Source organism: Podarcis melisellensis, assembly GCF_964234715.1.
Source record: "Podarcis melisellensis genome assembly, chromosome: 9".
NCBI classification, from domain to species: Eukaryota; Metazoa; Chordata; class Lepidosauria; order Squamata; family Lacertidae; genus Podarcis; species Podarcis melisellensis.
The window spans coordinates 25,894,881-25,908,121 of NC_138541.1; the positions used below are offsets into that span (position 1 = coordinate 25,894,881).

The 13,241-nt window shown below is 38.7% G+C and overlaps 1 protein-coding gene across 13 annotated transcripts in view; it reads right to left on the reverse strand.

Moving 5' to 3' along the window:
- Nucleotides 1-13,241, reverse strand: part of CAMK2D (calcium/calmodulin dependent protein kinase II delta) — a 153,261-nt gene that overhangs the window by 72,312 nt on the left and 67,708 nt on the right. For all 13 annotated transcript variants that reach the window (XM_081925084.1, XM_081925085.1, XM_081925087.1 and 10 more), the window contains one exon: nucleotides 142-196. In XM_081925084.1, the coding sequence (XP_081781210.1) occupies nucleotides 142-196 (55 nt within the window). The remainder of the gene's footprint in view (nucleotides 1-141; nucleotides 197-13,241) is intronic.

The window sequence follows — 13,241 nt, forward strand, 5'->3', positions numbered from 1 at the left end:
ACCACTTATGGCTCCTTTTTACCTGTCAAATATTAGGAACACAGAGAATACCCCCAGGGTCTTTGCGGGCTCTCCCCGCACCCCAGTCTCATTCTTTAGAAAAAGAGCTTGGTGCAGTATGTAGCAAGCAGACATACTTACAAATCGAAGACTAAGTAATGAAATCCTTCTTCTGATATGCTGTCATGAAGTCGCACTGTAAAAAAAAAGAAAGAAAAATGATACTCTTTCTCTTTGACTCTTTTGTCTAATTCACCTTTCTGGATAATTATCTCCCATCTTTTATAATTAATTTTTCCTTTTTTATGTAAAAAAGATAGAGCTGTTCTTTGTCTTCCCTTTTCAATCCATTTTTACAGAACCTTTCTTTCTTCATATATACAGAAAGCACTCCATCTAATAGGTTTGTATCTCTTTCCTTGCACTATACCAGCCTTTCCCAACCTGATGCTCTCTAAATGTTTTGAACTTCATCTCCTATCAGCTCCAGCTGATAGACTGTGGAAGGTGGTGGGAATTGTCAAAACTATCTAGAGGGCACTAGGTTACAGCTGTCACCCAACTATATTACAAATTTGTAGCATATTAGTCATATTTCATGAATGCTACTAACTAATATCTATTTTATTCAAACATCTTTTGGGTACATAAGTCTTGCTGGGGAAGAACTTCAATGGTGCTGGATAGAAAGCTGATGCATTAAGGGAAATGTTTTTGCAGATTCCATTAAATGGGAATCAGCACATAAAATGTTCCAAGTGGCAACAAACACTGGATTGGGAATAGAATAAGCTGTTCAACAATTACCTTAACAACCAAGACACCCAGGAGAATAGTATGCCTTTGTTTCACTATCTTTCCCAACCTTCACTGTGAATTAGTCAAAAGCACTTTGTTTTTATCAAGAAGGAAATGAATACAGAACTCAGTGCATTTTAGTTCATAATAGGAAGCCATATCAGGACACAGTTGCTGTTGTTCGCTGAAGAGCTACTACGTAGAAAGATTATTTCGAGCACTGCCCTTTCCTATTTTTCAAGAATGAGCTACCAGCCTCCATGCAGACCTCATTTCAGATGCCCAAGCAGCTGATCTGAACTGGGAAAGAAGCAATTAGTCTGTCAAATGCCCGGTCAACTCCTGTCAAACAGAAATGCACACATATTCCTTTACAAAACCCACTTCTATTTAAGAGTTGACACCTTATACCTTGAAAGCATTAGAAGAACACACTTTTAAAGGAAGTGGAAGCTGCCTAGCAAGTTAGGTGTTCGGTAACAAAAATGCTGATTGCAGCTCCGTGCCAGTAAGGCAAACGTTACGCTTTCTGGGCAACCTGACCTATAAGAGGTGCTTTGCTATAAGACCCTTGCAACACATATCATGAACACTCAAACTACAATGTAGGAGTTCAACTGTTACGACAGTCCAAATAGCATGCTTGTATGGAAATTTTCTTTGTTGGGGGACTGGAGTTCAACTGTTACGACAGTCCCAATAGCATGCTTGTATGGAAATTTCCCTTGTTGGAGGACTACTGAGGAGTGCTCAGCTAGAAAAGCAAGAAATGATAGGAAACACACAAAGGGGGGGGGGCATCCTGCAGCCTGTGTGCACTACTTTCCCCACCAACGCTGATCCTTCAAGTTTGAACGGTCCGCAGGCAACTTGAACAGCAGGGTTTATAAAATTAGGAATTGTATTTTGGGTGGAGGGGGAAGTATAGATATTTTTCTTCCTCTTTCCTAATAGTAGGGCTTGGGATCACCTAAAACCATTCCTCAGCATTAGGTTCAGAACCAACAAAAGGACTATGTCACACAATTCCTAATTAACTCCTAGAATTCACTGCCAGAGAATGTGAATATAGCCATTAGCCTAGATGGGTGAAAAAACACCCTTTAGACAAATACATGCAGGAGACAAAGACTGCTAAATGAGCCTTCGATGTTCAGATGCATCATACCTCTGAAATGCCATATGGTGGGGAGTGAAAGGATTATTTTTAAAACACACTTCAATGATGATGTTGATGAAAAAATGCAGTCAAACAAGGACAGCTGGAATCAGCTGCAAATTTTGGAGCAGGGTTCAGCCAACCAGTCCTGTCAGTGGAAGCCCTGCAGAAAGACTTCTGGTTGCGCAATGGGGTTTACCCCTCTCCTCCCCCTGTACCCCCCCAATTGAGGCTTTTTTTTGGAAGCGGGGACAGGAAAACCTCCAGAGAAGTGCGTACGGGTGGGTGTTGTTCCATATGCCAAGCTGGAATATGTGCACAGACAAAACAATGTGAAGAACGCAATGCTAAATTCCATCCTTGGGCTGCACCCAAAGGGTGCCCCCCCCAAGACCCCCTTTCAAGTCATTTGTACTTTGACTGATTGAACATTTAGACTTGATGATTATATGAACTTCACAGTAAAAGCAACACTTGTGTATTTTATGGAATTATAGTAAATTTCAAGAATTGCATTAGTGATGTAAGCCATGTCAATGTGACTCTTATTTTTGTTCTAATAGCTATGCTATGGGATTTTTCAAAACCATGCTGAGCACACATCAGGAAAATGTGTAGGGTGCATATTTAGTAGCAGCTTCTCCCTTTGTGTGTGGGGTGGGTGGGTGTGTTTTTAAATTAAAGGCAGAAACCACAAAACCAAAGCATTAAGGACAGAACTGCACCTGAGGGTTCTTAAATTGTATCTAACAAAAGAAAAGATTAACATGTTCACAATAATATTGTTCAAGCACAAAGGAGTAACAGGAGTGCTCCCAGCATCATACTATAGCTTGTTTTTTTCCAGGTAGTTCCAGGATCTAAACCTGAGTTCATTGCTAAATAATATACACGTCTCCACTGGTGCTTTTTCATTACTGATTGGTTCTTGTACCTGATGTAGTACAGTAATAAGGGAAGTTATGTTACTGAAGAGGCAGCAGCTTTTAACCACAAATGAGACCAAGCTCTCTGATCACTTTCACACAGCAGTGATGTGAAGTTTCCACGAGTTGCCTTTTCTAACCTAGCATGGAGTTATGTTATTGCTCTGACATGCAAGAATGCATCTCACCACATCCTGCAAAATCTTTTGAACTCTGGGTTGAGTCAAGTCAAAACGAGCAGCGATAGGAACAGCTTTGAACATCTGCAAGAGTGCATTCTGCCAGCACAGACTTATAACGTCACTGAGAATCCTGTTCTGTTCCTAATTCCATTCACAGAAATGTGTTTCTGCCAGAGTATTCAAGCGTATCACCAAAGTAATAATGATAACATTAGATGTGAGGCAGACTTTGGGTATTGTTGCACACATGCATTTGTTCACAACTGGACAGTTTAAGGTGATTTGTCTTGAGCACAATTTTGAGGAAAAACATCAATGATATAGATATTTGGGGGAGGTGGGAATAAGCACTTGGGGAGTGCAAACACATGAATGTTTAAAGTGCTACCTCAGGTTACATACGCTTCAGGTTACAGACTCCGCTAACCCAGAAATAGTGCTTCAGGTTAAGAACTTTGCTTCAGGATGAGAACAGAAATTGGGCTCTGGCAGCGCGGCAGCAGCAGGAGGCCCCATTAGCTAAAGTGGTGCTTCAGGTTAAGAACAGTTTCAGGTTAAGTACGGACCTCCGGAACGAATTAAGTACTTAACCCGAGGTACCACTGTATTAGTTTGCCGTTTGGCACCTTGGAACTGGTAACATTAATATATTTATTCAGATACAGACTCCATCCCAAGTCACAATTCTAAGTTTTTACAATCAATGAGAATTAAAGCAAGTAAAGAACTGTTTTACCACACAAAGAATTTTGTAGTGACAGATTATAGATGGTCTTTGAACACTTAACAGAATGTGGCAATTCCGTGATTTTTTTAAAATAGGAAAGTAAGTTATTTTGGAAATAAAATCTTTAGAGATGATGTCCGTCCAAAATTTCTGAAAAGTTGTCTACTCATTAAAAATATTACCATTGTCTTCTTATTAAATTCCAGAACCAGATGAGATAGCCATGCTGACAGCAAAACAATAAAGCACAATCTGGTACACATAAAACACCAAAGCCCAATTAACATAGCAAAATGTATTTCTTCCTCTCCAAAGGCAGACACTAGGCATTCAGGAGTGTTAAAAAAACCAACAACTCCATTTGCCTTTGTTACTAAAACCCTATTCAGTCTTGATCATCATTACGGTAATTGGAGTCAATATATCTTTCATGTACAGTCATACCTTGGTTTTTGAACACAATGCGTTCCACAAGTCCGTTTGACTTCTGAAACCAAGGTGCGGCTTCCGATTGGCTCCCAGTTGCGCAGGCATGCCAGAAACAATAGCGGAAGCCGCATTGAACAGGCGGCTTCCCAAAGAATGTTCAAAAACCGGAACATACACTTCTGGGTTTTGAGCATTTGGGAGCCAAAACGTATGAGTACAAAGGCATTCGACAACCAAGGTACGATTATGTCACCAGTTTTTCTCTCTCATATACAGGGTGAGCCCTTTAAAAGAGTCCCCATGGATACAGAGTACACATGCTCCATAGGGCCTTTTTTAAAAGACTCGCCCTCTATATACTGGGTGATATTCAACTAAGTCAGACTCAAAGGAGTCTCACTTAAGCAAAGTTAAGTTTATTAAGGATTATTTTAAGCAAACAAATGAGAAACCAATTTTTATGTTTTAGCTGCTGTTATTGTGTTTTTAAATTGCTTTGTTCCATGTTTCTTTATCTTCAGTGTAAGTCTAAGTGGCATGCAGACATAACTGCTGTGGAACTGATAAGAAGAGTGAGCACAGTGCTATTAAATTCAACTGTAAATAAACAATTAAGACAAAAGTCCAACACAGTCATGTTTATTTCAAGAGAAAGCTTCTCGGAGATGAGGGAATTGTTAAAAAGAAAGTTGAAAAAAAAGTTAAGAGGGTTAAATTTTCCCAGAATGCTCGGGGGTTAGCCAAAACTAATAAGACGCTCAAGTAAAATGTACAGTACAAAGAATGAAGAATACCACAAAGTCCAATAGGACACTAGAGTGGTTAATGAGTAAGGAAGCTGGTAGACAGTCAAGACCTTTTCTGAGGAAATGAAAGTCTTGGTCAAATAAGGGCAACAAAAGATCACAAATGGCAAAAGCACACAATAAAGAACAAAAGGAAAGAATTTGAGGAATTAGACATATTTAAATACATCAGAATCTGGCAACTAACCAAGGAGGTGGTTTGATCTTTGGCTGACAAAGGTGCTACAACTGTCTTGGAGGAGGATAAGGAGATTGCAGAAAAACTCAATAAATTCTTTTGATCTCTCTCTTAAACCATGGAAAACGTAAGGTAAAGATACCAATAACTGAACTGACATTTCCAGGAAGGCAGCCTAAAAATCTGAGGCAAATAGTGGTGTCAAGAGATTAAATTCCTTGCTGACAAATTACAAAATAAGAAATCACAAAATCCTTTCGGTATCTACTCTGGCGTTTTTAACGAATGCAGAACGACCTACAGATGTCCTCTGTAAGGTCAGGAAACAACGCCATCCACTATGCCAAATGCATAGAACTACATTCAGAGTCTCTTCTCCATGGGTTCAGAAACCATGATTCCTCAAGGTTCCCCATATGCACTGAAACCTTCCTACATGGAGGAGGAATCTGAGGCCTTTCCGAAGTTGTGGTACCACAACTTGCATTATCACTGACTACTGTCTATGCTGGCTGGAGCCTGCCACTGCAACATTCACTGGTTGCTTCACTTTGTGTGCTACGGATTGCAAGTTTGTGGGAGATTTTCTGTTGATCGGCTCTAGTGTTTGCTGTAACCAAATGTATAGGTTTATATGCTCTGAGTTTTTGTTTCTTTTCGTCCTTTTGGTTTTTTTAAAATATGGAAAGAAATTATTCTTAAAAGTCCTGTGCTTTCCCAAACGCACATTAAACACAAGATTTCACCATAATTTTCAACCTATTTTGAACATGCAAATATTGTTGAAACTACTTTTCTGCAATAATCTATGCAAATTCCTAATGAAGTGAGCATTTTAACAAGTTATATTTCGTAGTCATACAAGTAATTGAATTTTTTTAAAAAATCACCATAAAATTACTAGATGGCAGTGCTTTTCTTCTAGGGAAAAAAAAGGCGGCAAGTACAGTGGAACCTCGGTTGTTGAACGTAATCCATTCCGGAAGACCGTTCAACAACTGACGTGCAATTGCCAGTCTGCAATTGCAATGGAGAAAATGGAGAAACACACTTCAGAAGCTGTTTGACTTCCGAGGCACATTTTACAACTGACTTTCGAGGTGCATTCACTTCTGGGTTGTTGACGTTCGAAAGCCGAAATGTTTGATTTCCAAAGCGTTCAACAACCGAGGTTGCACTGTACTAACTACCCTTGAGTACTCCCAGAAAGAAAGCACTGCTGAACGTCGTAACTGAAAGCATTGTAGGCCAATCTGCTCCAGAAAGGAGTATTTTACATCTCATTCTCCTTAAAAGTTTAAAACGTAAGAGAACAAGTTACTATATTCTGCTGGAGTAAAAGTAAATGAATCAGTACTTCACAATAACAGCATGCCTACTTGTTATTCCAAAGCTTTAAAATTCAAAGCACCCAGCACACTACCAGTGCTAAATAAATTGTTGTAAAAGCTGTGAATAGGGTGGCATGTTTAATAACAAACTGCAGGCAATGAGATAGTAAGATCCTGAATTTTTCTGGCCGATGAAAGACATGTAAAGACTTTGCATTTCCTCCCCACTCTCTCAAAAGAAAAAGAATCTAAGTGGGGTTTTTTCCATTCTTGAACAAGGAAGGGAAACTTGTGGTCCTCCAGATATTGCTGTGCTACAACTTCCATCATCCCTGACCACTAGCCGTGCTAGCTGGGACCATTGGTAATATAGTAATATCCGAAGGGCCACAAGCTCCCCATCCCTGAACTAGAATGTAGAGATCATGGGTGGAGCAGACATTTCCCCCATTATAAATACAAGGAAGTACAGGCTACTTGCTTATATATTCACCAAGCATGTTTATGTGGTGAACCTCTTTTACTTATACAAATCCTTTTACTTGTGACCATCCACGTTTTAAATATCAGCACCCTTAAATATTCTGGGGAACAACTCAGCCCACTATAAAATATTTTTTCCAAGTACATATAGTTGCATCAAGAATAATTACACTCTAGAGCATGTTATCAGTAGGAGATAATTGGTTTCCTTGGGTATAAGCCAAAAAGCTAAGTGCTTTCAAATCCCCAGGAACAATAACCCGCCTTTTGTTGTTCCATTTGGAAGTTCTCACTTGATAGCATTTAGGGTTTACTTTCAATACACTTTAACCATGTCTGCAAAGAAGTTGGCTATACTTAGAAGTGAGAAGGAAAAGATTCTTAACAAAGAGGTTTAAAAAATAATTTCAAATAATATTTCATTTTTGCATTTGTAGAATTGTACAGGTTAGAAGGGGCCCTGAGGATCTAGTAGTCCAAACCTCTGCAATGCAGGACTAAAGAGCTGTCCCATGCAAGGGTCAAACCTGCAACCTTGGCATTATGAGACCACACATGTGCTTCTTTCAAGAAACCGAGATCAGTCAACACAGAGAAAGACTGTGGCTCGGCAGCAGAACATCTGCTTATCATGCAGAAGGTCCCAGGTTGAATCCTCAGCATTTCCAGGAAATGCTGGAACTCGAATCTGTGATGAAAGCTGTAGATTCAACCAGGATGTTCAGGTGTGATGGTTCCTTAGGATCATCAATATATATGAAGATTTGCTGGTAGAGTAGGTGGGGGTGGCAGCTCTCCTTCCTCCACATCTGAGGAGACCTCAGGTTTCAGGTCTGGGCAGGGCCAAACCCTGACATACACTTGCACACAGTGTTTAAAGCAACAGCACTTTCACAGAGACAGATTGGCAACTATTATTATATCATTGTTAACTGAAATCCATACAGAAACAGAAAATAAACCTTTGCAAATACGTTTCGCAATCATGTGTCTGTAAATGTGAGTGCTAAGGGGAAGGCCTCTTCTATTGGTATAGTCAAATCTTGTTTGCCTTGGCCCCTTAATATTTTCAGTTTATTCACAAGTTTTTCATAAATAGGGCAGAATTTCTTAAATGGGCGTAGCTTTTTCATAAATAGGCCAGCATTCATCCACACTCCCCTTCAAAATTACACACACAATGTATGAAGACCTTTGTGAAGCGACACTTTTTAGAACCTGCTCAGAGGATGCAAGAGCATTTGTCTTAGGATGAAGGGAGGAAAACGGGCTGTTGCTATATTTGGTATTGTACTTCCAGTTATCAGTGCTCTGCAGCCAATTCCCACACAACCATGTCAGAAGCCGAATTTTCACTAACCCAGATAAAGGAAATGCTTCCAGAATCCATCAAACTGACAGCTGGCAACAGGAATGTTCAATGATTTAATAAAGCATGAGGGTGACAGAAATGAAGTCTCACATTGAGCTGGCACCTCCTTGCCGGTTTCAGTTCAGCACATTCCATTGTGCATATTGAGGAGCCCATGTACCACTTTCTTATTTTTCTTTCCCCCCAAATAGAAAATAAAATCATTTGCAGAATGCCCGAATTCAGTTTTCATTCCAGTAATTAAGACATCTCAGTCACTTATCTGCATGATCCTGTTGTGATTGCTTATTTCTAACCTGATTTAAGAGTTTGACATTTATTTTCTGTTCTGGCTTGTTGCCAAACCTCTTTGAGGTGTTCCCTCAAAGATGGAACAGTATACAACTCCTAATGCCTTGCCAGTACAATTTTAGTCATCACTAGTACATTCATAGTAACATTCCTATATAAGTCTGACCTGGTTTTATTTTAAAACCCTCTGTTTATATCTGGTTCCATTTTGGACAAAATCTCAGATGCCAGACTACTCCATCACTTTGAGGGAGCACGGATTTCAAAGGAAGTGGTTTAAGCATATTCTGGACACTCACCTCATAGCTGAAGGCATTAGGTATTTAAAACTTTGGGTGGATATTGATTCCGGTCCAAAATATCTTAACTGAGGTGTAATTCTACCAAACAAAATAACTGGCATTTACATGATTTCAGGCCAGTTTCAACAAAACAGTTGGGCCATGTTTCTGGTCTATAGTACTGAGTAGACTATATTTATCTTGAATTGAGAATTTACTCTTAAGTCAGTTAATGATCTTAAGTGCAGATAATCCTAAGGTCACAATTGAGGAAATGGTTAAGAACTCTTGAACACCACAGGCTTAATAAAAATAATCAACAAGTCAGTATCTACTCAGAAGAAAGTCCCATTGAGTTCAATGGGATTACTACCAAGTAACTGCAACCTAAGTATGTACTTACCTGCTAGAATGATTGGTAGATACTATATTATAATGACCCTGATTTTATCTCAGTTACAACATCAAAAGGTATTATTATTCTATTGTATGGAATCAAATCCTTAAAGGAATATTACCTATTCAGAACCCATATAGCAATACTCCTGAGGTCCTCTGCATCACTTCATCACTTACTGAGCACAGCTCTTTCACTTTTACCACCGGTAACCTACCTATAAACGAACACTAACCTAACTGATCAGCGACCAGCTTCAATTGATTGAAAACACTTGCTTCATTACAAAAGAAGTTACATTAACATAGCAGATGACACAACACTGACCTTTCACGAGAAATGTGTCGTTCTTTAGTTTTTAGGTCGTTAAACACAATTCTGGCATATGATATAAGTAACAAAGATGTAATTACATGCATATGTTTTTTGAGAACTCAGCTCTCACTATATTTTAATGGAAGCAAGGGCCAGCCAGGCCCTTGCACAGCACACAACTTCTGTTTGTGGGAAATGAGTGCAAAACCTTAGTCCTAATTGTTAGGGAGAAAAGCTTGGAAGTGAGTTAGTGAAATGTGGTTTTTTCCCCATAGACCTGTCTCTACTTCTGATAACTCAGAACCATTCAGCTCCATTGCAGGCTTCTACTGGAGCGCTGGCAGAAGTGTTTGAATATTGTAAATGGCTTTTTGGAACTGGTTTAATTTCTGTAACAGTAAAGGAAATATGACCAATGTCATAAGTTTTTCAGTCATAAGTCAGAATTATGACTGTCCCCAAATCCCTTTCAAACTCAATCCTGCCCTGGCAATATAAGGGCCTTGAACAACAACTAGTTTTACAGGAGGAACACTTTGACCATGGGGGTGAAAGGTAAAAGACTAAGGCTTCTATCTCATCTCCTCAAAATGCCACTTGCAGTGGGTCACCTCAGATATTGTTAAGAGACAGTTTGCTAAGATCCTTGCAAGAATTTTGCCAGCTGCAGCTAATAGAGAGATGCCTCGATAGTTTCCGCAATCAGTTCTGATAATTTTGGCACCCCTAAAGTCTGTTGGGATCTCTTCTCTCTCCCAGATTTTTTCGATGAGCTTGTGAAGTTGTTGTGTAAGTTCAGTTTCACCCACTTTGAAGACTTCGGCAGGCATCCCATCAGGTCCGCTGGCTGTTTTTCATTTGGTTAATGAGCGACTTGCTGAGCATCAGCCTATTAGTCACCCACAAGTGGGGCATGAAAGAGCATTCGGGACCTTCTGCTGCAAGAACAACCTTCCACCAGCAAGTACCTCAACCTTCAAAGCACTTCAATGACACAGGCCCTATTGAAGTGGCTTAAATAGAAACGCTAGGATGTGCAGTGAATTAAACATGGCAATGGTTTTAAAGTCAAAGCTGGATTTTTTTTTCCAATGCGAAAGTATCCCCCAAAAGCATAATGTCGGTGGCTTCTTTAGGAGAACTGTTTTCTACATGCCTGCATGGTATAAGGTCCCTGCCTAGCATGTTTATTTAGAAGCGGAGTCCTCCAAGGTCAATGGGATCACTTCCTCGTACATATGCTTAGAATTGCAACCTTGATTGATCAAAATATATCCTATTAAAAATTACACCTTGTAAGAAGTTAATGTATTCTGAGCTTCATTCATCCATTCAACTACAAATAGGAAGATACCCTAAAATAACAGAACACCTTCCCTTCAGATCTCAAGGAAATAAACAACTATCTGACTTTTATAAGACATCTGAAGGTAGCCTTGTATAGGGAAGATTTTAATGTGTGTGATGTTTTATTGTGTTTGATGTTTTAATTTGTTGGAAGCCACCCAAAGTGGCTGGGGCAACCCAGGCAGCTGGGTGGTATATAAATGTATTATTATTAATTATTATTATTTCATTGTTTCACGAACACAAGAGGAGGAAACTATACAAGGGCTGGGGAAGGGACATGGTGAAAACTACTCACAGTTTAACTTTCAAACCGTGAAAGCAATGTTGCGAGGGGGAAAATTGTGTGTAGTGTGTGTGTGTGTGTGTAAACAAAAATTGTATGAGAGAAAACAAATAGGTCAGTAGAAACATCCAAGGATTTAGTCTACATCTTTCTTTTCTTATTAAATTGGGGCTTCTGGCAGGCAGCATAGCATGTGTGTTACTTTCAAAGAGAGCTTGCTGGAACACACAACACAGAACTCATTGCTGGAGGGCCGATAGCTAAACACAACAAGGTACTTCAGGATTATGGTAACCGAGTGTCATCTGCATTTTTTCAAAGTACAATGGATAGCAGAGGTCATCTCTCAGTGAAAGAAGCTATTACTGCTCTGTGGCATTTGTTCCTGTCTCTTTGGATATGCCTTTAAGATGCAACTCTGGCTTCTTTCATTTCAGACATTTTATCTGAAATAGTAGCTGGCGCACTTGCTCTGCTCTATGGCACATTAAGCTTTGTGAGAGGCTCCGAGGCATCCATGCTCGCACACACACATCTAGAAGTGCTCTGTAGTTAAGTATACTGCCGTTTTCAATCAGGGACTCACAAAACTCATTGTTTAACATGTTTAAACAGTATTTGGGTTAGACATTCTAGCACTGGTAAAGTCATGCCATTTCTCTGCAACGGTGGTTTGCAACGTTAGAAAAACTTTACAGAACATCAATGATAAAAACATATTAAAAACCATACTGACACACAGCCTAATAATTACGTAGCCATCATAATAACAGTCCTTTCCCTTCCCTTCCCCACACACTTTCACAGGCCACAGCTTATTTAATAGCCATAGACCCAGGTAAAGAGGAATGTTTTTGCCTAAATACATGTAACGATGGCGCCAGGCAAGCCTTTCTGGGGAGAGCATTCCACAGTCAGAAGGCCCATTCTCTTGTTGCAGATCTTGTGTATTAAATTCAATTCAAACTCATTCAAAAATTCAGAAAACTGGAAAGGATGATAATATACTTCATTCTTTAAAAAACAAAGGAAGGAAAACAGAGGCAGTGTTTTACTCAGAAAACAGGGAACATCAGAGAACATGTTTTACGTTGATTAGTTTGCTGGAACATATTGTTTATTTGAACACAAAATTATTAATGCCAGACACAGGTATTGCTACTGAAGGCTACAAGGTACATTGATAAGATGTACTGATGTAACTAACACACAGGTATGTAAGGCATTTTACTTTACAATTCAGAAACTGAAAGCTTATTATTATTATTATTATTATTATTATTATTATTATTATTTATTATTATTGTTTTTTATTATTATTGTTTATTATTATTATTATTTATTATTATTATTATTATTGTTTTTTATTATTATTGTTTATTATTATTATTATTATTATTATTATTATTATTATTATTATTATTATTTTACAGCTCTTATAGCATGTAATCTGCAAGCCACAGCAGTTTCTCATTCCACCTGAAACTCAATACATTTTTACTATTTGTTATATAACATGTTACAGCATGTTACAGCAACATTTTATTTTATTTTAAAATAGTAAATAGAAAATTGTATAGCTGCCTGACTAATTAATGGAATCTCACAGGTTTTAATGATTACAAAATGAAACCAAGGAATACATGCCAACACAAAGCTACAAGAACAATATTGGGCTAGCATAATGAGAAAGATAAAACAATTTTTTTTACAAATCAAACATGGAAAATAAAGCACATTCCAAATGGAAGCAGGCCAGAAAATGGAAAGTTCAGGAATGTGTTTTTATTATGAAGAAAAATGGGTTTCCTTCCCTCACCCCGTTTTTTTGCACCAGAGATTCTTTCCACTTCATTCTAGAAATCGAAGACTACCAGAAAGCAAAAAGGAAGCAACATAAAAGGGAAAATTAAGCCCTTTGTATCTCTCTCTC